The following is a 26941-nucleotide window of genomic DNA, read 5'->3' as shown; positions in this document are numbered from 1 at the left end:
TTGTCTGACTAACTTCACTTAGTAAGATAATTTCTAGGTCTATCCATGTTGCTGCAAATGGCATTGTTTCACTCTTTTTTATAGCTGAGTAATATTCATTGTATATATGTACTGCATCTTATTTATCCATCCCTCTGTTGATGGACATTTAGGTTGCTTCCCTGTCTTTGCTATCGTAAACAGTGCTGCAGTGAACATTGGGGTGCATGTATCTTTTCAGTTATGGTTTTCTCTGGATAGATGCCCAGGAGTGGGATTGCTTGTTCATTTGATAGTTTTATTTTCAGTTTTTTTGAGGAATCTCCATACCGTTTCCCATGGTGGTTGCATCAATGTACATTCCCACCAACAGTGTAGTAAAAGTCTTCCCTTTTCTCCACACCTTCTGCAGCATTTATTATTTGTAGATTTTTTGATGATGACCATTCTGACTGGTGTAAAGTGGTACCTCCCAAACTCATTCTATGAGGCCACCATCACTCTGATATACCAAAACCAGACAAAGATACCACAATAAATGAAAATTATAGGCCACTATCACTGATGAACATAGATGCAAAAATACTTAACAAAATACTAGCAAACTGAATCCAACAATATATTAAAAAGATCATACACCATGACCAAGTGGGATTTATCCCAGGGATGCAAGGATTTATCAATATCCACAAATCAATCAGTGTGATACACCACATTAACAAACTGAAGAATAAAAGCTATATGATCCTGTCAATAGATGCAGAAAAAGCTTTTGACAAAATACAATACATGTTTCTGATAAAAACCGCCCAGAAAGTGGGCATAGAGGGAACCTACCTGAACATAATAAAGGCCATATGTGACAAACCCACATCTGATATAATTCTCAATAGTGAAAAGCTGAAAGAATTCCCACTAAGATCCGGAACAGGACAAGGATGTCTGTGCTTGCCACTATTCTACATAGCGTTGGAAGTCCTAGCCACATTAATCAGAGAAGAAAAACAAATAAAAGGAATCCAGGAATTCCCATGGTAACTCAATGGAAACAAACCCAACTAGTATCCATGAGGCTGCAGGTTCAATCCCTGGCCTCACTCCAGCATTGCCACAAGCTGTGGTGTAGGTTGCAAACATGGTTCACATGCCACATTGCTGTGGCTGTGGTGTAGGCTGGCAGCTGTAGCTCCAATTCGACCCCTAGCCTGGGAACTTCCATATGCCATACCAGCAGCCCTAAAAAAATAAAATAAAATAATAAAAGGAATCCAAATTGGAAAGGAAGAAGTAAAACTATCTCTGTTTGCTTATGACATGATACTATACCTAGAAAATCCTAAAGATGCTACCTGAAAACTTTTAGAGTTCATCAATGAATTTGGTAAAGTTGCAGGATACAAAATTAATACACAGAAATCAACTGCATTTCTATATATTAACAATGAAAATCAGAAAAGAAATTAGAGATACAATCCCATTTACCACTGCATCAAAAGGAATAAAATACCTAAATAGACAAAAGACCTGTACTTTGAAAACTATAAGACACTGATGAAAGAAATCAAAGATGACAAAAACAGATGGAAAGATATACTATGCTCTTGGATTGGAAGAATCAATATTGTCAAAATGACTATATTACCCAAGGCAATCTACAGATTCAATGCAATCCCTATCAAATTACCAATAGCCTTTTTCATAGAACTAGGATAAGAAATTTCTTAATTTGTATGGAAACACAAAAGACCCCAAATAGCCAAAGCAGTCCTAAAAAGAAAAATGGAGCTGGAGGAATTAGGCTTCCTAACTTCAGATTATACCACAAATTTGCAGTCATCAAAATAGGGCTGGCACAAAAACAGAAATATAGGTCAATGGAACAGGATAGAAAGCCCAGAAATAAACCCATGCACCTATGGGTCAGCTAATCTATGACAAAGGAGGCAAGAATATACAATGGAGAAAAGACAGTCTCTTTAATAAGTGGTGTTGAGATAGCTATATGCAAAAGAATGAAATTAGAACATTCTCTAACACCATACACAAAAATAAACTCAAAATAGATTATAAGGACCTAAATGTAAGACCAGATACTATAAAACTCTTAGAAGAAAACATAAGCCAAACACTCTGACATAAACATTAATATCTTCTCAGATCCACTTCCTAGAGTAATGAGAATAAAACAAAAATAAACAAATGGGACCTAATTTAACTTAAAAGTTTTTCCACAGCAAAGGAAACCCTAAACAAAATGAGAAGACAATCCACAGCATGGGAGAAAATATTTGCAAACGAAGTAACTGACAAGGGATTAATCTCCAAAATAGACAAGTAACTGACAAGGGATTAATCTCCAAAATAGACAAACACCTCCTGCAGCTCAATATAAACAAACAAACAAACCCAGACAACCCAATTGAAAAATGGGTAGCAGACCTAAATAGACATTTCTCCAAAGAGACATATAGACAGCCAAAAAACACATGAAAAGATGCTCAACATCACTATTTATTAGAGAAATGCAAATCAAAACTACTATGCAGTACCACAAGTAAAATCCTAACTGACTGAAATTCCAGTATGGAATTTCCTGGATTAGCACTAGTGAGGTAATCCACTTGATAGCTCCCTTTTGTTCTCCAAATGAAGGTGCCTTGCCTGAAATAATCTACTCTTTTGTCCTTCTGCTTATAAAAACCTTCCATTATATAGAGCTCCTTAGAGTTCTTTCCTGTTTGCTAAATTGGATACGGTCCAATTCATGAATCATTGAATAAAGCCAATCAGATCTTTATATTTATTTACTCAGTTGAATTTTTTTTAACAATTCTTAGATTGGTGTTAATATTCTGTTTTGTTAGTGTTAGTCAAATTTCTTGAATATATTTGTGATATTTTACTATCCACACAGATGTTTTATCAGCTAAAAAAAGAAAAAATTTGAATTCTTTTGTGGTGCAGCAGTTTAAGGATCAGGTGTTGTCCCAGCTGCAGCTTGGGTTGCTGCTGTGCCGTGGATTTGATCTCTGCCCCAGAAACTTCTACATGCCATGGGTGTGGTAAAAAATAAAAACTATTACTCAATTGCAATTTCTTGAACTTAATTCTGTTCACAAACTATTTTAAATTGAAAGTATTTAAGAAATACTGAACGGTAAAGAAATTTAGATATTGTCATTTTATATTTCCTCATGTTATCATTTATCTCAAATGCCATCTTATGTTTAATTGATTGCCTCTGTGTATCAGCTAAGTCTAAAGATGGGAAAACAAATCCAGATGTTAGCATATGGAGAAAAAAAAGAAAATTTTACCTCTTTTAAAGCAGAATTGCCTCATCCCCCTCCCACCCCTACCCCCCATACCTTTTTGTGTTAATACTTTGCTTCCTAAATTATTGGATTTGTTTCCTGGAATCCTGGACTAAAGCTTCAGGGACAGACTTGAGTAACAATAGATAATCCCAGAACCTGAATTGATTTCTGAAGGGCAAAAATCTGGCTAGCCAGCATGCTTTGCTCTGCAAAGTGAAGATTGGACAAAGCTGAAGGGTCCCAGAAAACAGATAAGCTTTTGGAGACTGTGGAAGATATTAGAGCATAGACAGAAGGACACTGTCAGCCACAAAGAAATTTGGGGCATAGATTAAAAATGTAGCATAGAGATTTTACTAGGTATCACTGTGGTATATGCAATCTAAATTCTCTTCTCCATTCCTCATTAAATCTTCAGTAAAAATCTACATTAATCTAGGGGCCCGGCCTTTTTTTTTTTTTTTTTTTGTCTTTTTAGGGCCACACCTGTGGCATATGTAAATTCCCAGGCTAAGAGTCAAATAGGAACTACAGTTGTCAGCCTACACCACAGCCACAGGAACACCAGATCCTTAACCCACTGAGCTAGGTCAGGGATTGAACCCATATCCTCATGGATACTAGTCAGGTTTGTAACCTGCTGAGCCACAGTGGGAACTCCATGCAGTCAGGTTCTTAACCCACTGTTCTACTGTAGGAATTCCTGGGCCTATTTTTTATAATGTGACATCTTGCTAGAAATAACAACTAAATGAGTGTGGGCAAGAGCTGCCCATGAGCTTTACAAGGTTATGTACTAGTAGTAAGTTACACTGGGAGGGAACAGATGGAAGGAGTGATATTCTGGAGGCTTCTGAAATACGGGTAGAGTTGACAGTGTGCATTGATGAGCACCTGATGTCTTTTGGTGGCTTTTGATCAGATCCTTTGTCTGTTCATTTTGTCTACTTAAAGAGATTTACAAGAGATAGACTGACCTCATTCTCCAATAACTCTACACTCTACTGAATAATCACAGTGCTTCTTCCTTTCAGAAAGCGCTTTATAAATATTAATCTCCATATCATTCCCATAAATTCCACTTTTTAAATAAAAGGGAAAAGACAGCTGCTTCCCATTAATTATATCAGAAAATTGATTGGACATTTTCTGAAGAACTTGACTATGTATGAGGAAAAAAGTAATTTCCCTCTACTCTTCTGAGTTCTTAGCTGATACACTTGTGAAAAAAGGTTAGCCAGAGAAAAACTAACATAAGTTTATTAACATGTATACACATGTATACGTAGGAGGTGCCCAGGATAAAAAGAGTCATTCCCCTAGGTGTCTTTAGAATTTAGGATTAAATACCATCTTAATAGGGAAAGGGGAGGTGGGATACAGACTTTTGGGGGACAGTAAATGATTTTTATAAAAGGTGGAAAGACGAATGGGCCCTTAGAGAAATACATGGGAGGTGTGATAGTTTGTGACAAAGTTTGTCTGGGTGTGCTGTCAATTTTTAGTTTTCTTTCCTGTGATAAATTAATCTTCCCTGGTTGATAAAACTCCTTCCTAGGGAGGAGATTTATGACAGTTGAGTTCCTTTTGGAGGATTTGTCTTAAGACAGATAAGAGGAGTTAGAAGAAAGCCTCTTCCTGCATTTGCTGTTTTTCAAATGCCTACAGCTCAAAATAATCAAAATACCAAAGCGGTGTATTTGGGTTGGCAGGTACTGAACTCCTACAATCATATTTTTGGGTGACATGTTCTGCTACCCTTCAACTGCAAATACAACTTCTACCTCTTGGCATAGGTAGCCCCAAGGTTGAAAAGCTCCAAAGCTCCAAGCCTTCAATCATGGTAGAGGCTCCATCTGACATGTGAAATTGATGAGTCATCAGTTCTAGTCCTGCTTGGGGCACTTGCCCTGTGATATGATCCTGGGGATGTTTCCTTATTTCTCTCATCTTAGGGGAGAAAAAAAAAAAATCTCTTCCTCTACCAATATTACCAGCTGGGGCCCTGTAAATTATACTGGCCCAAATTAGATGAACGAGAGAAATGCAATAGAAGTTCATTATCATGTGTGTTGAACATGTACACATGGGAGCACTCAGTGATGAGTTGCCTGAACTGAAATTTAGAACTTGGAGGATTTAAATACCAGTAAAGGAAAAGGGTTAGAGACTTCTGGGTGGCAGAGGCAAGTCTGGGGAAGTGACCAGGAAAAGTATGGTAGACAAGGGTTGTTTAGTAAGGTTTATTGTGCAGATTTAAGTCTATGCTTCTCCAGTCATAAAAAGAGTTGGTAAAAGCCCTTTTTCTGAATGGGAGAGAGAGATTTCTACAAACAGAAATCTTTATAAATGTATGTTTCCTTTACAAAAGAAACTTTGTGCCCTGCTTTTAGAGCTTTTTCTGAGTCTGATGATGCTCCATGGCCTTTAGCTCAAAATAATCCATATGCCAAAGAGGCATATTTTGGATGGCATGTTCTGGTACCTCTCACTACCTCTCTTCTGTGAAAGAGATCTTCCTTTGCATTCATTTTACCTAAGAAACAGGATGTAAAACTTTTCACTCAGAGAACATTTTAACAAGATATTAGTGTGCATGCTTGGGGATTTAGGAGATTCCTTTGTGTAAGAGGAGAGAGAAAAAGGAAGTTCCCTGGACAAAGTTCAGTGAATTCCCTAGAGGAAGGCAGAAGCCAGAGGGTTTGAGTGTTCTTAGAGGAATAGAAAGCAGAAAAGAAGACTATGGTGGTGAATTTCTAACAGTCTGAGCTTACAGCTCAGCCTTGCCCATCTTAGCTGTGTGACTTGGGGCAAACTACTTACTCTTTCTGGGCTTCAGTTTCCTTATTTGTAAAATGGAATAATAATAGTATTCATCTAATAGCATCAAATATACCAAGTCCCTAACAAGTACTATATAAATCTCCCTTTATTATTAACTTCCCTTTTCTTGAGGCCAGAGAGAACAAAATTTGAAGGCAAATTTTAAACTTATTAGCTGAGAGGATAGCGAACAAACCTTATATGTCTCCATTGTGCAATTTTCAGTGGGCTTCACATAATTCACTGATGTTTTTGTGCATGTTTTCTTTATTATGTTTGTTTCTAAAAAGAACATTTATAGTATAAGCCCTATTTACTTCATCTGAAAGTATCCACTTGTGAGAGATAACTTCGTTATTTCAGATAAATATATAATAAATCTGAGTGATAACTGTTGGGACTGAGTTTCACAGGGTAACTGTTATTGCTTTAAAAGCTAAAAAAAAAAAAAAAAAAAAAAAAAAAAGAGTTCCCATTGTGGCTTAGAAGTAACGAACCTGACTGGTACCCATGAGGACTTGGGTTCAATCCATTGCCCCACTCAGTGGGTTAAGGATCTGGCATTGCCGTGAGCTGTGGTATAGGTCACAGATGCAGCTTGGATCTGACATTCCTGTGGCTGGCTGTGGTGTAGGCTGGCAGCTGCAACTCCCATTCAATCTCCAGCCTGGGAACATCCATGTGCCATTTGTGTGGGCCTAATAACAGGGGAGTTCCCTTAGTGGGTCAGCGGTAACCAACCCGACTAGGATCCATGAGGATGCAGGTTCAATCTCTGGCCTCATTCAGTGGGTTAAGGATCCAGCATTGCTGTGAGCTGTGGTGCAGGTCACAGACGAGGCTTGGATCTGGCATTGCCATGGCTGTGGTGTAGGCTGGCAGCTGGAGCTCCAATTCGACCTCAGCTTGGGAACTTCTATATGCCACAAGTGCGACCCTAAAAAGCAAAATAATAAAAATAATAATAATTAAAATGAGTAAGATAAAATATGAATAAACTGTGTTTCAAAAGTCATGTTTGGGTCTGAGAAAATCACCCATGTTAACCACATTCATAGGAAGCCAATTTTAGGATTGATAAAGGAAAATATGTCTCTCAGAAAAGTCTGTCACAAGGGCCAAGATCATTCAGCAAAACAAATTATAGATTGGAAATTATTGTGTTGATTCAGAGTCCAGAATTAAAGATAAAAGAACTGAATGAGCAAAGGGGGTATTGACACCAAAGTACAGAAATCTGCTTAAATCTGTGTGATGAATTATTTTGTAGTTTCAAGGAATACTTCTTTCTTCAGAAATCCAGACTTGTCATCAGATCACCCTTCTCCCAGAACAGTAGCAAAGACAGAATGGATACACCTTCTTTGATTCTGGAGACTCCAGGTAAGGAGAATTTACTGCACTCAGGTAAAGCCTATGTTTTGGATCCTGTCTCGACTACTTACTAGCTTTGTGGATGGGTAAGTGAATTACCACCCCACCCCTTTGGTTTTCTAGTGCATCAAATGGGGAAGATATAGAAGTTACTTTATTGGGACTGAATGAGATAATAAATGTAGTGCTTAGTACAATGAAAGTACTATATTAAAAAAAATGTTAGTTGCTATAGATTGCATTCCTATTATGACGCATCCTTGGTCATAATTAATTGTATCATGGCCTTTATTGTATCATTTATACTCTACTCTTCATGGTAGAATTCCTTAATGAGCATTGCACGGCTCATATAAATGCTATATTTACAGTTCACCTCAACTAGGTAACTTCAGTATCTCTATTTAGAGGCCTATTCAGATTGTTCCCTTTGTTTATCTCTTTCTACTGTTAAGCCTGCTTTAGTATGCAGCTTTTCATCTGCCCATTGGGCCTCTGGGGACTTTGTTGAGGTTGATACCTTAAGTGAGGATAGTCACAAAAGATGGAAGGCCCTTTGGGCTGGCACTGTAGCCACAAGAAGGTCATCAGTCCTCTATCAAGCCATCAGGGTGAAACCACTCTGCTCTTCTCAAGGTGGAGAGTTTACTCTCTCCTGGAAAGTCAGGAATCCTTAAGGTCGGCTCTCTACAGGATTTCAATATGGAACATGCCATGCTGGTCTTAAGGGTTTCACTGGACCCAGAGGGGAGAAAGCCCTGTAACAATCTCTAGGAGACCCTTCTGTTCTAATAGCCGCTAAACTCAAGGTAATTAGGCAATGCAGAGTTGGAGGTCAATTTCAATTTCACCGAGTGACTTTTTTTTGGTTTGTTTTATAATGATTTTTATTTTTTCCATTTTAGCTGATTTACAGTGTTCTGTCAAGTTTCTACTGCATAGCAAGGTAACCCAGTCACACATACATATATACATTCTTTTTTCTCACATTATCGTGCTCCATCATAAGTGACTATATATAGTTCCCAGGGCTCTAGAGCAGGATCTATTGCTTATCCATTCCAAAGGCAGTAGTTTGCATCTATTAACCGCAACTTCCCAGTTCATCCCACTCCCTCCCCCTCCCTCTTGGCCACCACAAGTCTGTTTTCCATGTTCATGATTTTCTTTTATGTGGAAAGGTTCATTTTTGCCATATATTAGATTCCAGATATAAGTGATGTCATATGATATTTGTCTTTTGCTTCCTGAATTACTTAGTATGAGAGTCTCTAGTCCCATCCATGTTGCTGCAAATGGCATTATTTTGTTCTTTTTCATGGCTGAGTAGTATTCCATTGTATATATACACCACATCTTCTTAATCCATTCATCTGTCGATGGACACTTAGGTTGTTTCCATGTCCTGGCTATTGTGAATAGTGCTGCAATGAATATAAGGGTGCATGTGTCTTTTTCAAGGAAAGGTTTGTTTGGATATATGCCCAAGAGTGGGATTGCTGGGTCATATGGTAGTTCTATATATGGTTTTCTAAGGTACCTCCATACCGTTTTCCATAGTGGTTGTACCAATTTACATTCCCACAAATGGTGCAAGAGGGTTCACATAGTGACTTTTTAAAATCTCTTAACCAAGTTCTGAATATTAATTATATTTTGAAAATATGTCCAAAATATATAGAAAAACAACAGAAGAGAAAAACCCTGCAAATCGTCTTTTATTTTCCCTAACTAGACACAAATTATTGCGTCCTGAACAGCTGGCTCTGGTGCTCTTAAGGACAGGGGCTTCTCTTCAGAGTCTAAGTCTGTATTTAGCACATGTATGTGCTCAATAAACAATTGTTGAAAAAATAATCAGTAAATAAGTTAACGAATGATGTAGTTGAGATCTAAAAAGACTCTGATCATACTTACATAATTGCCAATAGTTTTCAAAATTTGTTTTTAGCCTAAAAGTCTTTTGTTCAAACAACACTTAGTAGGGAATCTCAGTAAGTCAAAGAGAAAAACTACTCTGACTGATAAGAACAGAATACCCAGACCAGGAGTTCCCGTCGTGGCTCAGTGGTTAACGAATCCGACTAAGAACCATGAGGTTGCGGGTTGGATCCCTGGCCTTGCTCAGTGGGTTAAGGATCCAGCACTGCTGTGAGCTGTGGTACAGGTTGCAGACGCAACTTGGATCCCGCATTGCTGTGGCTGTGGTGTAGGACGGTGGCTGTAGCTCCAATTCGACCTCTAGCCTGGGAACCTCCATATGCCACGGGAGCGGACCAAGAAATGGCAAAAAAAGACAAAAAAAAAAAAAAAAAGAAATAAAAAAAAAGAATACCCACCCAGACCATTCCTATTTGGATATTTCTGGCCACTGAGAAGCCTCCCCAGAAACCCTTTTATTCTAGGGGTCACAACACTGCAGTAGACAAACAAGGCTCTTAAAAGACTATCATACTTATTTCAGCTACATTTATTTTCAATATCAATCCCACCAGCTGGACCACTGAATTCAATGAGCTGCATCAGTTATAGAGATGGATTAAGTAAATGAATGGGTCATTACTTTCACGAGCAGCCTAAGATAGTCATTCAGTCAAAATGATAAAAAGTCAGAAGATCAAATGTAAAGCTGGGCAACAATGTCAAAAGAACTGTACTCAATTACATGGTTAATGTATAAATTTTACAGAAATTTGATAAATTATTAGAAGTTAACTAACCAGAATCCTTAATAAACTGAATTCCCCCCCCACACACATTCTTTCACTAGTAAAGATGTAGATGGTAAGCAGATGCTGAAATCAGTCAAAAATATTTGTATGTTATGTTATCTATCCAACACAGCTCTTAGCATTAGGAAGGATACAAGGATGTATCCAAACACGGCCCTTACATTTATAAGCTTTTATAATTTAGCTAGAAAGACAAAACCCACATATATGAAATCATCTGGAAAGAATTTAGTGTTAATTCTATGTAATTAATTTTTTCAAGCAGGTAATTTAATTATTTTAGGACTATTCTTTATAATCCAAGCATCATTAGGTAAATATATTTTCAATGCAAGTTCTTAGAATATACTCCGGAGTTAGTTAAGATTAAATTCAATATCTTATGGTTTTATAGCAATATAACTGTACCATGAAGTGTAAGATTTTGAGTAATAACCTTGAGTCATCATTTAAGCCACAAACATCGAAGTTCAAATCAATCAAGAATTTCAGACAAGAGTGAGAGAGCAAAGTCAAATCATAGGCACCACACCTGGGACGTTTTACAATCAACACTTAGCAAACCTTCAAGGAAAGAACAATTCCTTCCATAAACAAATTCATGGAATAAAAAAAGGAGGTGTTCTTGAACTAATTTATGACTAAAATGATAGTGATACCATTATCACTCCTGGATAATTTAAAAAAAAATTAGGCAAACCTGACTTATGAAATGAGCTGCTAATATACCAAGTTGGAGAGGTACCAAGTTTAACTACATTGGACCACTTGCATCATTGAAGGGGCAGTGTTTTCTTCTTACTGGAAAAGACACTTTCTCTGGATACAAATTCACCTTCCCTATATACAATGCTTTTTCCAAAACTACCATTCATGCACGTACAGAATGCCTTGTCCACCATCATGGTTTTTTGCACAGTATTGCTTCTAAACAAGATACTAAATTCACAGTAAAATGGGTCCGTACTCACAAAATTCACTGACCTTAATCATGTTCCCCATCATCCCGAAGCAGCTGATTTGATAAACTTTTAAAGACTCAGTTACAGTGCCAGCTATGTGACAATACCTTGCAGGAGAGGAGCAGTTTCTCCAAAAGGCTGTATATGCTGTCGATAAGCATACAGTATAAGGTGCTGTTTCTCTCACAGCCAAGACTCACTGGTCCAGGAGAGGAAATGGGAGTAGCACTATTCATGAGTACTCCCAGTAATCCACTGGCAAAATTTTTGCTTCCTATTTCTAAGACTTTATGCTCTGCTGGTTACAAGGTCTTAATCCCAGTGAGATGAATACTTCCACTAGGAAACCCAACAGTGATTTCACTGAAATCACTACTAAAAGATAAAACTGCCACTCAGTCACCACCTTAGGTTCTCCATGCTTCTGAAACAACAGGAAACCAGGGTTTTTTACTGTTCCCTCTTTACCAAATTGAAATTGGGCTGCTACCCCAAAATGGAGGTAAGGAAGAATACGGCTAAAGCAAAAAGGAGTCTGCGGGACCAAATACAGAAAGAAAAAGCCATCAATCAATACATTGTCATTAAACAAGGTAGAGAAGCTGGTACAGGATACCTTGGGGGAGCTTTGGACTTCAAAGATCAGGTTACATTATAGACCATTAGGTAGCATATTCCATTCCCATGCTGGTCAAAAATCAGTACCATGGCTCCAGGTGGCCTGAGAGATAAGCACAGAGCTATAAATTAGCTGTCCATACAATTACAAACAGATGCAAGTTAAACTGTCCTTACCCAATTACAAACCCAGAGAATTATTCTAGGCCCCTGTGGTGAGAATGTAAAGGAAGAGTCAACCTGGGCCAACATCATGATGCTTAGAAGTCACTCAGTGTAATTTCTTCTAATCCTAATTTCCTCATCTATGGAATGAGAAGGCTGGATTAAATCACTTCCAGTGCTAGCAACCTCTAATTAAGGACCTGTTGGCAAATATATATGAGTCAGAGCTTCTTATTTGGGGAAAAGGTGGTTTGACACTTATATAGGTCCCAGGAAGAGGACAGTACCTCTATCTTTTAACAAATCTTCAATTAACTTTTGTATCAAATTTCCCAAGACCACCCTAGTCTCTGTGATTTGCTAGAAGGACTCACAGAACTCAAAAGATGTTACACTCATGGTTATAATTTATTACAGTGAAAGAACACAGATTGGAATCAATAAAGGGAAAAGGTACATGGGGTGAAGTCCAGGAGAAAACAGGCATAAGCTTCCAGGTGTCCCCTTCCAGAGCACACATTTAATTCTCTCAAGAACATATGTGAAGTGTTGCCAACCAGAGAAGCTCACTTGAGCCTTGGTGTGCAGGATTTTTATTTGTGTTCAGTCATGTATGCATGTAGTGCCTGTGTGACTGACTACAGCTACTCAGATTGCAGCCCCTCCCACCCCTGAATAAAAACAGTCATTTACCTTCAATCCCATTGTTAGGGTGTATTTCTCTTGTCAAAAAAGCACAGCAGGCCCAAGGCCTTAAGCATACAAAAACATTTATCAGGGAGAATATGCCAAGTCCTTTGTATTTCTGCCTTTGTTTCTGAGAGATTCCAGACCATCCATGTAAAAAAAGTAGTCCAAGTACATTTATTTTACCTGTACCCAAAAGTCTTGAGATACTTTAATCTCAGTAAGTTACTGGTGTCTTGCAACACCAAAAGTATTTAGATTATACTATGTTTTTAAAGTTAAAATCTTAAATATAGTTGGGCATGTGAGCTAAAAGTATGTTTTCTGATTTTTAGATCACATATTCAGTTATGTACCTATTTAGTCCCAATAAAATATAAGATTTTTTTCCTATTTTTATTTTGTCTCTGATTGTTAGGATTATATGATAATTCTATTTTGAAACTCTGATGTCACTTAAAGCTATATCATGGACATCTAGGTTCTCAGTGCTTCCACATCTATTTCATTCTTTTTAATGACTGCCTAATATTCCATTGCAGGGTGAATAAAATATATTTAGGTTGTTTCCTACTTTTCACTATCAAAACAATTTTTCCCTGAAAACGTGTAGAGCAACAGAGTTTGATTCTATGCAGCATGCAGAAATTTTTGTTACTGTTTTCAGACAATAATGCAAGCCACCTTGGTTGCTAGATAGGGAAGCCACCCCTTCTCTTATTTGTGTTTCCAAGGAAATAATTAGTGTGTGCTAGAATATTTCACATCTTGGATCTTATGTAACTCTCAGAATAACTATATGTAGCTAAGTATTATTCCTATTTTTAAAATTCTTACATTTTTTTATAGGTTTTTGTTTTTGTTTTTTGTCTTTTGTCTTTTTAGGGCCATAACTGCAGTATATGGAGGTTCTCAGGCTAGGGATAAAATTGCAGCTGCAGCTGCTGGCTTACACCACAGCCACAGCAACACCAGATTGGAGCCACATATGCGACCTACACCACAGCTCAGGGCAACCCTGGATCCTTAACCCACTGAGCAAGGCCAGGGATCAAACCTGCATCCTTATGGATGTTAGATTTGTTTATCCTGAGCCACAATGGGAACGCCTCTAATTATTAAATAACACACATTTATAGGAAATTCTGAAAATAATAGAAATCCATAAAGATAATTAACATCACCTAGGGAGTTCCTGGTGTGATTCAGTGGTAACGAACCCGACTAGTATCCATGAGGATGCAGGTTCAATCCCTGGCCTTGCTCAGTGGGTTAAGGATCCAGCCTTGCCGTGAGCTGTGGTGTAGTTCATAGATGTGGCTCTGATCTGGCATTGCCGTGGCTGTGGTGTAGGCCAGCAGCTGCAGCTATGATTTGACACCTAGCCTGGGAACTTCCACATGCCACAACTCTGCCAACCCCACCCCTCGCAAAAAGGGAAAATTAACACTGCCTATAACTTAGCTGCTCAGAGAAAACCTGACAATATTCCAGTGATTCTCCTTCATACTTTCCTTCTGTGCTGTTATTTCACATAGTTGAAATTCAGCTTTATACATTTCTGTATCCTACTTTTTAATTTAGATTATACAATTTCCTATGTTACTCTTAAGTCAGACATTTTAAAAATGCTGTGCTGTGTAGAATTCCATTGTTCCTGTATCATATGTTATTGGTCTTTTAGTTTCCATTAGTTCTATTATAAGAAATTATTTGCTACAAAGGGTATCTTTGGTGTGTAGAGATTTTCCTGTGTTTTATATTACTTATTTAGGATAGAGCCCTAGAAGTGAAATTAGGAAATGAAAGTTCTTTATGCATACTCCTGAACTGAAGGTTCATTAGTCACTCACTGAATTGTTCCCACCAAGCCTTCAGGTACCCAACCAGGAAGGAGGGTGTCTTAAATAACAATTTTAGCACTCTTAATAACCCTCGAGCTTCATGGTATCAACGGCAGCCATTTACTACACATTTTTTCTTCTTATATTATAAAAAAAAATCATTTACATAGGAATATATGAATAAACAGAACAATTTTAAGACCTTTGCTATAATATACTTTCAAATTTGGTCCTTTAGTTTTTCTATTCGTATTCTATGGTAGAGGGGATCATATTCTTTATATTACCTACATCCTTAACATATATTTTTTAAACAACAAGAAGTTTCCAGTTGTTTAAGATTTTTATTATTGGATTGGGGGAGTATCTGCATGTTGTGGGTAGCAATAACTTAGAAATTTTAAAAATTTCTTATCTAAGATTTTTCTCTATGAAAATCTGCTTATTTAGTTTTCCCTTTAATGTCTGTGTTACTAAAATAAGCTTTTTTCCCCACTGATCCTCTTTCTGAGACACTTCTATAAGGTAAAAATTCAGTTCTTACTGGGAAATGAATAGGAACTATTAATGATTTCAATTTACAAAATATACTTCTGATTCACTTTAATTGTTTGTCTCTACTGTTACCTGCCATTAGGCTTGTATAAAAATGTGTTTATCAAGAAAGATTTTTAAGGAGTTCCCGTCGTGGCACAGTGGTTAACGAATCCAACTAGGAATCGAGGTTGCGGGTTCAATCCCTGGCCTTGGTCAGTGGGTTAAGGATCCGGCATTGCCGTGAGCTGTGGTGTAGGTTGCAGACACAGCTCGGATCCCACATTGCTGTGGCTCTGGTGTAGGCCGGTGGTTACAGCTCTGATTCGACCCCTAGCCTGGGAACCTCCATATGCCATGGGAGCGGCCCTAGAAATGGCAAAAAGACCAAAAAAAAGGAAAAGAAAAAGAAAAAAAGATTTCTAATAAGCATATTCTGAGATTTAGTCCAGTAGGTCCTTCAGTTTAAAACAATTTATCAATTATAGAAAATGTTTTCTTATTGGATGCCTACATGATACTTTTTTTGTTGTTGTTTTTTGTCTTTTTAGGGCTGCACAGATGGCATATGGAAGTTCCCAGGCTAGGGGTAGAATCAGAGATGTAGCTGCCAGCTTACACCACAGCCACAGCAACCTGGGATCAGAGCTGTGTCTGTGACCTACACCACAGCTCACGGCAACACTGGATCCTTAACCCATTGAGTGAGGCCAGGGATTGAACCTGACTCCTCATGGACACTAGTCGAGTTTGTTAGCCACTGAGCCACAACGGGAAATCTTACATGATACTTAAAAGTATAATTCTCTCTCTGTTTTTCTAAACCCAAATACGCATGGAAATTTGCACAATCTGAAAGTATAATTTTATATAAAAACTGATACAGAATAAATGTCATGCACTCTATTTTATATCAATAGGAACTTGTAACATCCAACAGTGTAAGCACCAGTTGTATTTAAGGCAAAATGGAAAATTATACTCTCATTACATTTTTAGATTCAGCATACTGACTCTCACCTTAGGCATATTTGTACAGCACTAAGAATTATAAATGATTATAACTTGCCTAGAAGTCATAGTAATTACTTTCTCGGTACCTAGCTAAAATACAGATATATAAAGTCCTATCTTTTGGCATACAAATTATGCTGACAGAATTTAAAACAGTAGGTTTCTTTTTTCTTTTTTTAACAAGGCTAGACTTTCAGCAGCAGAGCCAACACTTAACAAAAGTTTCGGATGGGGAGGAGTCAGGATTCTGTTTTAACTTTGGCTTACTGTGAGGAATTCATATCTTCCCTAACATATCGCACTAAACTGAATATTCATTCCATCTGGAGCTGACCCAAAGCCACCAAGTGGCTGGCCTTACAGTCTTCTCTAAAGAGAAGGAAAATGTGAGTTCACTGAGTCCAGGATGGGTTAGTTCCATGTGAGCAACTAAAAAACAAGTGCTGATTTTCCTGCAAATACAGGAAGGAACAGGGAGTATGGTGATGGAAGAGGCAGCAAGGAAACTTCGTTTTATTAAGTTTGGTTGAAAAGAAAAGGCTTTTACAGTAAATGGCAGTGATTTTCATTCAGTTCAGTGCTCTCTCGCAGTGATAACACAAAATAACTCTTACTTTCCAGAATCCTTCTCCCCACAAGATCAATTGTACCTCTGAAGCATTCCACCTTAAAAAAACTGCAGCATTCATCATCCATTGTTTCATAAACCTTTTCCAAAGCTATCTAGATTTTTAAGCCATACTATCTACAGGTAGAAACTATTATAAGTTTGCAATGAACTGAGGATTTTTTTTCCTTCTAACACCACCACTACAAATGTAAGGATGCTTTATCATTTTTATATATTGGGAATTTGCCCATGTCCATTTTAATTCTATTCATTTCCTTGGTTATTTAATAAACCACCAGTGACTTCCCCCTGCCCTGCCCCCACAACATACTCAAACTTACTAAACTTCAAACTGAGGATTCCTTATACTCACCTTTGGTCCATCATTTCAGCATGGATTTGAAACACTTCTTTTTCTTGAGTAGCAGAGGCCAGAACTTTAGCTCAAAGAATGTATTTCAATTTGCTTTTAATACTTTTCCTCGAGGTTCCTTTGTACACGTTTGGATTTTCCTCCCATGTACAGTGTGTCTGTCATTTTCCCGCCCACTTGTGTGTCTTCCTGGAATATTCTTGTAGAGTTTTTCCAAATTTCAGGATCTAGGGAAGTTTAGTGTCATAAATTGGGATGTTTTGTTGTCTACAGCTTTTTCAGATTATACATAAAAATATCATTCTAAGCACTGTTGTTTGACTAATCATCTTATATTGCTGGGTACCTCTTTACTCAGAGAAATGACCTGAAGTTTTGCACAGTTCAGGTCTTTATCTCAGTGACTCAATATTTAAGACCACTTTACTCTTACTCTGAGAGTTCCTGTCATGGCTCAGCAGTTACGAACCCAACCAGTATCCATGAGGATGCTTTGATCCCTGGCCTCACTCAGTGGATTAAGAATCTGGAGTTGCCATGAGCTGTGGTTTAAGTTGCAGAAGTGGCTTGGATTCCGGGTTGAACACTAAATAAGTTGCATTCTGGTTGTTCTTTAATTATACACTTGTCTGCTCAGTCCAATGGCACTGCAAATGGTTAAACCTAAAGGAAACCTAAGAATAGGTTTTATTTTATTTTAAAGAATAGGTATATATTCCTATTACCTTTCTTTCTTTCTTTTGTAATGGCTGCACCCATAGCGCATGAAAGTTCCTGGGTTGAGCCCCAGCTGTGACCTACGCCACAGGTACAGCATGGCTGGATCCTTTAACCTACTGGTGAGGCTGGGGATTGAACCTGCATTTCTGCAGTGACCCGAGCTGCTGCAGTTGGATTCTTAACCCACTGTGCCACAGTAGGAACTCCGCAAACTCTTAGTTCTTGATTTTAAACATCAGAATCTAGTTTTAGCTGGCTAGGAAGAAAATAATTTTATTATAAGGTTAGGGAGTAGCTCACAGAATTGAAAGAAAGGCCAGAAAACCTGGATCATAAAATGACAAAAACCAAAGAAAGCTTAGTAGCATATAGCTAAAGTTATGCATTAAAATAGCCTGATTAGGATTCTATTACTGGCCTGATCACAGTAGAGCACTGCTACAAACTATTGCCAATACCATAGTATGGCACAACTATGAATGAATTCTAAGTTTTCTGTTATTGTGCCATTCACTCACAACTCAAAACTCAGGCAAAAGCAATACATATTGCTGGCATCAAGGTTACATATTAGCAATCAGTGTGGGAGAAAGAAAATATATAATCACTCAGTCTTGTCTAATGCAGTGTGGAGCCTTGCCTTCCAATGAACACTCACATACATAACAAGGAATTCTCCCACACTAAAAATGGGTTTTGGGGACTTACTAGTCAGTAAGTGACTATTAAAAATATCCACCAAAGTCCACCCATTTCCTGCCCAGTATACACATATTCAGTATTTCTCATGATTACACTTCAAAAAAGTATCCCACCTAACATAATATACTACCATTGCTCATTCAATTGAGAATGCACCTTCATCAGAGGAAGACAAAAGTCTCATAGGTTAATATATTTAGTTCCATATCCAGTATTTCAGGTTATGTCCATTCCTCCCCAGTTCTTTGGTAATCCCACCACAATATTCTGCAACCAATGCACTTCATTGTAGTTAGCCAATGCCAAAATCCTTCATATAAAACGGAGAAACAGGAGTTCCTGCTGTGACTCAGTGGTAAGAAACCTAACTAGAAACCATGAGGATGTGGGTTCGATTCCTGGCCTCGCTCAGTGGGTTAAGGATCTGGATATGGTGTAGCCATAGGCATGGCTTGGATCTGGCATTGCTGTGGCTGTGGCATAGGCCAGCAGTTGCAGCTCTGATTTGACCTCTAGCCTGGGAACTTTCATATGCCAGTGGACCTAAGACAAACAAACACAGAAAACAAAAATGAAACAATGGAACAAAATAAAGTTAGTTAAGATACAAGCATGCCACAGATAAAAAGAAATGCATATGGCCAGAGGCTCGAGCTCTGCTTTTGAAACTGGTTGTGAGACCCCAAATACCTAGCCCTTATTATTTTGTCCAGTTATCTATTTCATGTTCCTTTGACTTTCATCCAGAATTCTTTAACACGTGTAGGGTTTTTATCCAGTAGAGTGACAAAAACCTCCTTCCTGAGGGATCTGAGGCTCTCCCTGTATAAGGCTGCTGTAATATTCCACTAATTCAATATGAGAGGATAATAAGGAAGTAACTTGGGACTTTGGGGTTTTGTCCATTCTCCTCATGGCTCCCACTGTGTAGCAATAAACTCAATTTCCAAGTGGTGGATTATCAATCACTCCTATCTGTACCTTAACATCCATTTTGCCTGTGTGCTCAATGCTTTTAAGGAATCTGAAATGGCCAAATGTGGTCTCAGCTTCCGATTCAACAATAACATCATTTTATATAACTTTCCTCTCTTGAGTACAAAAAAGGCAGATGGGAAGAAAACGTTTTGTGCGTGAAAATTTTTAATGAACTTAATTTTTTGACTGGAAGTAGTATCATGCGGGCAATCTTAATATACCAGATCATAGTAATTAATGACTAGTGTGTGTCACAGACCTTGCTAAGCAGAGGTCCATAAGTACTGGCATAGAGACAAGTCCTCTTTGGCTAATAACTTCCAACTTCGTGTTGGTCTCTATCAACGGGAAGGGAAAAATCCCTTGTCTCTATCAACCTGTTACCAGTAGCATCCCCCAACTGTGACAGTGAAAAGTGTCTCTAAACTGCTAAATACTTAGTTCAACTGCTAAATTTTGCCCCTGGAAGGCAAAATTGCCTTCACCTGAGAACCACTGACATAGGTGCATCTTTTGAATTCCATCATTCAGGAGAAGTCCTAAAGGAAGGGTGATCACATTCCCAGCATGCATTCTCCTCTCATGCAGCCTCTTTTCATTCAACTGAAAACCAAGGCCTTGGGAGGTCCCGTGTGGCGCAGTGGAAACGAATCCAACTAGGAACCATGAGGTTGTGGGTTTGATCCCTGGCTTTGCTCAGTGGGTTTAGGATCCGGCATTGCCGTGAGCTGTGCTGCACTTTGCAGACGTGGCACGGATCTGGCATTGCTGTGGCTGTGGCGTAGGCCAGCGGCTACAGCTCCAATTACACCCCTAGCCTGGGAACCTCCATATGTTGCAGGTGTGGCCCTAAAGACAAAAAAACAAAAACAAAAACAAAAACCTATGGCCTCATGAAAGTTTCCTATGGATAACTGATTTGAGAAAAGAAAATTCAAGCTTGACTTAGAGTTGGTTGGGTGTATTGTTACTACCAATCAAAAATGAAGTGGCTCACCGGTGGCAGTGAAGAATAGGGAGGGAAAATTCTACGGAGTAGAACCTCAAGCATTTCATAGCCTATCTTTGGCCCGAAAAGATAGGCTATGAAATAGAGGTTATTCATATTCATGGAAAGTGAATTAGTAGTTTGGCTGGATTGTCAGGAGCTTAGAAAAGAATTGGTGGCAATTTAAGAAAAATTGGGAAGGGGTATGCAGATGGATCTCTTAAAATGGATCCAGAGTGTGAGAACATGTCTGAGCTATGTTAATGCTCACAGCAAAGCATTCACAGTGAAAGTGGCTCTGAATAATCAGGTAGAAAATATAACATATTCTGTAAATGTTAATCTTTTGTTAAGCCAGTGTTTAATGGGAGAATAAACAGTACCAGGATAGCAAGGATAGAATCTACAGAAAGAACTACACTTTCGGAGTCTTCCCTGGCTACTGTCACATCCCTTCCCCATCTTTGTCCTCCTACCTCCCCTTTACCAAGTGCCCTTCTCATGGCATATGTTAAGGGGGGTCAGCCCAGCTACCTGGTAGCCAACTCATTGGATCAGAAGGGATAACATTTCAGCAGTTGTGTTCTCATTGGTATATGTATTATGGTCTTATATTTGCTTTTCTTGTCTGTAATACTTTTAGCAGCATCACCATTTATGGATTTACTGAATAGTTTATAGCTTATCATGAATTCTCACACAACACTGCTTTGGCCAAAAAAACTTACTACAGGAGTTCCTGTTGTGGCACAGCAGAATCAAATCTGACTAGTAACCATGAGGTTGTGAGTTCAATCCCTGGCCTCACTCAGTGGGTTAAGGATTGGACATTGCCATGAGCTGTGGTGTAGGTCACAGATGCAGCTTGGATCTGGTGTTGCTGTGGCTGTGATGTAGGCCAACAGCTAAATCTCTGACTCGACCCCTAGCCCGGGAACCCCCATAATGCCATGAGTGCAGTCCTAAAAAGCAAAAACAAAACAAAATAACAAAAACTTACTACATTAAAGAGGTCAGATAATATATTTAATTCTTGTTTTGTTAACCTACGCCTTATCAGCTGCTGTTTCTGAACATTGTAATAATCTACCAAAGACTTAGTTGTTAAGCCAGCTAAGAGACAACATTTAAAGTTGGGGTCTTTCCAGATATAGTGTCTATTTTTATCCAACAACTGACTTTTGATGTTATTTCTCTCATTCCTATTATACATAGGTCCAAGAACTGAGGCTTCTCAGTGTTACACCCAATTATATACTCACAAAATTTTTGCCGTTTGTTCCTCTGACTCTGGACACTGCTATTTTTAAAGGTTTTAGTACGTAAGGAGTTCAAAAGAATTGCAGGAATCAAAACAGCCACATGATAATTTAGATTCTTTATGCCACCAGGCAATCCGGCAAAAAAAAGAAGGTTGCTAAGTTAGTTGGCATGTTTCACCGTTATGATAGTTTCTGCCACACAATTCAAGCAGGGAAAAGTGTAGAGGGAAAACTGGTTTCTCCAGGGTGAGTTCCTGTCCTACCATACATGGTAGCAAGAACCAGCAAGACTTTAGACCTGTGGGATATAAATTTGGTCACACTATTAGGAAAGAAATCTAACTTGCCAAGATAGTAGCCAAAACAAAGATAAAAGAACAGCTGCAAAGGAAGGAAGGTCTCACAACCAGGGAATAAGACAGTAACTTCTATTTTCTTGCTGTCATATACACAACATATATTCTAACAAATTTCCATGTCTTTCCTGTTGTTTGTATTAAGATGACTTAGAATAACTTGCAGAATATTAAGAGAATGTTGCAAAACTTGAATGAACACAATCTGAAGTCCTGGCCTTGGATGCAGTAAATGATAGTTGCATTGTTAGGCATAAGTTACTTTTTTTTTTTTTTTTTTTTGGTCTTTTCTGTCCTTATAGAGCCGCACCTGCAGTATATGGAGGTTCCCAGGCTAGGGGTCTAAGCAGAGCTGTTGCCACCAGCCTACGCCACAGCCATAGCAATGCCAGGTCTGAGCCACGTCTGTAACCTACACCACAGCTCAGGGCAACACCGGATTCTTAACCTACTGAGTAAGGCCAGGGATTGAACCCGCAACTTCGTGGTTCCTAGTCGGATTCGTTTCCACTGCACCACTACTGGAATTCCGGGCATAAGTTACTTTTGGAAGTGTGAGTATGAAGGGAATAGTTTATGTGTGAAAATTGAATAGTGAAGAGAAAACTGCAGTGAACATATCTTTTATGGTTGCTTGGTAACCATTCACCCATTCCCCCAGAAAACTGCAGATGTACAAACTTCAAGTACAGAAGTCAAAGGAGTAGGTATATGACCAAATCTTCGCCAACTGGGCAATTTCTCCAAAGACTCTAAACCTTGAGCTGATCTTGCAAGGAACAAAAATAAATGTTGGAAGGATTCATTATATCATCCTGACCAGAATACTCTAACAAATAGTCCCCTTGTTTCCTCTTCCTTGACCTTCTAGTACTTTTTTGATTTCTGCCTACCAGTTCTGAGAGTCCTAGATATCTTGCCTATAAATTCCTTTTCCTTAAGTTAGTCAGATGGTATCTGTTGCCTGCAACACAGGGCCCTGATATTATCAAGAAAAAGGGCAAAATGGAAAAATAGACAAACATGGAAAGTCTCCTTTAAGGTCTGTTTTACCAAAGTCTATCTTATCTTTTCAAAGAACCCACTTTTGGTATTAGATATTGTTATGGGATATGTGTTTATACCCCCTAACCCTACCAAATTCATTTGTTGAAATCTGAACTCCCAACAGGGTGGTATTAGGAGATGAGGCCTCTGGTAGCTAATTAGGTCATGTGAATAGAGCCCCCATGGAAGAATTAGAATCCCCCTAAGAGGAAGAGAGGTAGCCTTCTCTCTCCCCACCAAGTGATGATACAAAGAGAAGACAGTTATCTGTAAACCAGGAAGAAGAGGGTCTTTACTAGAGCTCAACTATGCTGGCACCATGTTCTTGGCCTTCCTGCTTTTAAAACCATGAGAAATGTGTTTGTTGTAATGCTCTACATAAAGAGATGAGATAATCTGATAATAATAATAAAGAGATTCCAGCTGCTACTCATCTTGATTCCTTTTGCTGAAAATGACAAGAACCAATATGAATGCAGAGGCCAAAGGAGGACGTATGGGCTCATGTAACCAAATTTCAAGAATGGCAGGGTCATCACTGGGCTTCAGGGACTGAGAAATGTCAGTATCAAAATATCAGCCTTCTTTTTTCCACTGAGTTTGGTTAACTCCTGGGTGCCAGCATCTCCTGGGCTTGTATCTTCCTAGCTTAATTTACCTTAATTTCATCTTGAAAAACCCTGGGAAGAGACTGGCTTAAGTCATGTCTCTACTCCTGTTGTAATCATTGTGGCCAGAAAAGATGAGAAACTAGGATTGGCCCAGCTTTGGTTAGGTAGCTGTCCTAAATCAATCACTCTAAGTAGGATAGTTTATATTTGGATCCTATGTTATAATGGAGAGAGGGGAGTATTTTCCCAATAAAGAACAGTTACAGAAGAAGTATCTTATGCAGGCAAAGCATGCATGTGTGTATTATATATAGACACAATATCTTAGATAGGCACGCATGCGCATGTGTGTATTATATATAGATACAATATCTTAGAGATAGTTACATATAAAGAGTCTAGGAAGAAGCTATCCAAATTTGATAGGGGCAGGGGGACTTGAGGGGTAGAGAGAAGAAAAACTGATTTTGTTACTTGTAAATTTCTTTGCCCTTGGGAGCCTAGGTTAGAGGAAAAGGAGGAGATTGGGGAGAGGAGGGCAGGAAATGAAAATAGATTCATTATGCCACTACTCTGGAAGGTATACCTAAGCCATGGGATTTGTATATATGTATGTATGTTTGTATATCTTACACACCCCCTCCCATATTAATCTAAACATAATTTAAATTGGAGCAGAATTTGGCATTTCCAATGAAATGTTTCTGAATAGTAAAAAAAACATGTTAGGACTTTTAGAAACATCATTAAATCATTTATTCAGTAACAATAATCAGCAGATAACAGGAACACACTGCACACATTCATTTCCCACTTGGCCTGAATAAGTAGTTTTGCTGCACAATGCTACCCTAATGTAGGTTTTTCTATAGCCCGGAAAAACAGTGTTTTAAATAGTCTATCTTTCTAAAATTGGGGAGACTACTCCAAACAGGTACTTAGAAAGGAAGTAGGAATAAGTAAGGCTTAATTACTACAAAAACAATAAAAAACCCCAGCACAATTACAAAGGAACATTTTCCAGGTGGCTCAGTGGGTTAAGGATCTGGTATTGTTGCTGCTGTGGCTCAGGTTCCATCCCTGGCCCTGGAACTTCTGCATACCATGGAAGCAGCAAAACAAATGAACAAAAAAATACATTTAAACAGGAAAACAATGAAACTATATATAAAAAAATTATACATATGCTTTATCAAAATCTTTTCTATTTTGGTGATTAAAAACAAACTGATCAAGCATTTCTAAATATAAAAATTCCAAGTTTATATCTATTAAAAACAAAATCATATCAGTTCTTCTGAAGTAACCACATATACATCAAATATTTGGAATTGTGAAAATGTAAACAGTGAACAGCTTTAAGTTTCCTCAGTATTTTTATGGCTTAAATCAACTGTTTTCATTTTTGGTTAAAAATTAGTTTTTGTTTTTTCCTTTTTATGGAAGTACTTGCAACGTATGGAAATTCCCAGACTAGAGGTCAAACTGGAGCTGGAGCTGCAGGCCTATGTCATAGCCATGGCAACAGATCTGAGCCACATCTGCGATCTATGCCACAGCTTGCAGCAACGTCAGTCAGATCCTTAACCCATTGAGCAAGGCTAGGGATTGAGCCCACATCCTCACAGAGACCATATCAGGTCCTTAACCTGCTGGGCCACAGTAGGAACTCCTACTTAGTTTTAAACTCAAGCCAATGTATTTTTTTTTTTTTCTTTTTGGCCATGCCCATGGCATGAGGAAGTTCCCTGTCCTTAACTGACTGGGCCACCAGGTAAGTCCCCAATTTACTTTTCTTAGACAAAAATACCTATTAAAAATGGTAGCTGTTAGGTTTATACCAGCTAAAAAATAATATTTACATTTGTCTAAAAACATACAAATTCAATATATAGTAGGAAAATATGTAAAAAAACACATAAGGAACTATGCCCCATTAAAAAATATAAATGCACCTTGTATTGATTATATATCAAAAACTATTCTGATTTAAAAGTAGCATCTATAAAAGTAGTAGGCATTGTTTGCTGTTCTAATATAATGAATAAATAAGAAATATTTCTATCTTAATTAACCATACTATCAGTATTTCTCAGCAAAAAGGTAGTATATACATATACATGGAAAGGCAGGCATTGATACAAGATGTCCTGTATTCAAGTTTTCAAGTTTGATTTCCATTAAAATGTTTTCTATAAGGACAAGAGACACAAAAGTAAAAAGATGAGGTAAACATCTCACACTTTTAAGAATTACTTGAAACTTAATACTTAGATATTCCCAATGCCTAGGCTCTACAACAATGCTCAAAAAGTCCTCCATGATGATGATGATACTTGAACCACATAATGAACAGCAGGTTTCTTAATCTTCCAAGCAGGCAATGATGTTCATGACTAAGTTTTGTTAAGTGTGGGTTTACATGAGGCACCATGCTACAGTAAGAGCAGCTACAATGCCATTCAAAATTGCCATGCTATAGCCCATGTGGAAAGAATGTCCGGTCAGTTTCCTAGGGGGAAAGAAAACAAATAAAAAACGAAAATGTAATCTGGTATAACAAAAACACCATCAGTTTTTATTGAAAATTCTTACAACCTGGAAACATGTTCCCCAAATAACTTTTCTATATTAATATACAAGTTAAAAAATAACATTGGCCATCTGCAGAATTAGTAATAGATCTTAAGCTGTCAAAAACTGTCTTTGTTATCAGATGTACTTTTTCAGTTCCATTACTTAGAGTAAAATGTTCAGTTTGATCCCTATAACTTCTTCACTGTGCATCAGAGTCATAGCTGTATACCATCACCTAATTCTAAGGTATAAATCTTGTTATATTAACAAAGCATGTTCTTTCATTAATTAGCACTTGTGTTTCCCTGCTCTCTTTTTACAAACACTTGTACTATTACAAGTATTTGTCCTGTTTGTACCATTTTTTAGATTACCTGAAGGAACTATTTTTTCTTTGAGCACTAAAAATAGCACTTGTCCATATGTAAGTCATAAATCAGATTGTCTTTTATAGACATTTTAGTTCTTAACCTCATATACTTAATCGAAGTGGTTTTTAATAAGTTCCTAAGTTATCAGCAGAGTCTTATAATTTTTATGTATGCCAAGTAGTTAATGTACACAGATTTTCCCTGACATTTGTTCCCTATATCCTGCAGCAATTTTACTACATTTTCTTATATTCCTTGCACTAACTGTACTGTGATACCTTTTGCTTATCCTAGTAA

The 26941-nt window shown here is 38.0% G+C and overlaps 1 protein-coding gene across 4 annotated transcripts in view; it reads right to left on the bottom strand.

The window, feature by feature from the left end:
* ARL6IP6 (ADP ribosylation factor like GTPase 6 interacting protein 6) overlaps nucleotides 1–26941 on the bottom strand; it is an 85157-nt gene that overhangs the window by 28344 nt on the left and 29872 nt on the right. For 2 of the 4 annotated variants that reach the window (XR_014829017.1, XR_014829018.1), the window contains exons 4-5: nucleotides 17033–17259; nucleotides 11804–11908 (exon numbers count right to left, since the gene is read on the bottom strand). Coding sequence is in view for 1 of the 4 variants with exons in the window: in XM_001926700.8 (XP_001926735.1) it covers nucleotides 26115–26208 (94 nt within the window). In the remaining 3 variants the exon portion in view is untranslated. Of the gene's footprint in view, nucleotides 1–11803; nucleotides 11909–17032; nucleotides 17260–24428; nucleotides 26209–26941 lie in introns of those variants that run through there. The other 2 variants (XR_014829019.1, XM_001926700.8) reach the window with 2 other exon arrangements.

Source organism: Sus scrofa, chromosome 15, assembly GCF_054392235.1.
Source record: "Sus scrofa isolate SSC_HxYL_T2T_F1_AM1 chromosome 15, Sscrofa_HxYL_maternal_Yorkshire_Landrace_v2.0, whole genome shotgun sequence".
Lineage (NCBI taxonomy): Eukaryota > Metazoa > Chordata > Mammalia > Artiodactyla > Suidae > Sus > Sus scrofa.
The sequence above is the reverse complement of the archived record's forward strand: the minus strand, read 5'-3'. Positions and strand labels throughout refer to the sequence as shown.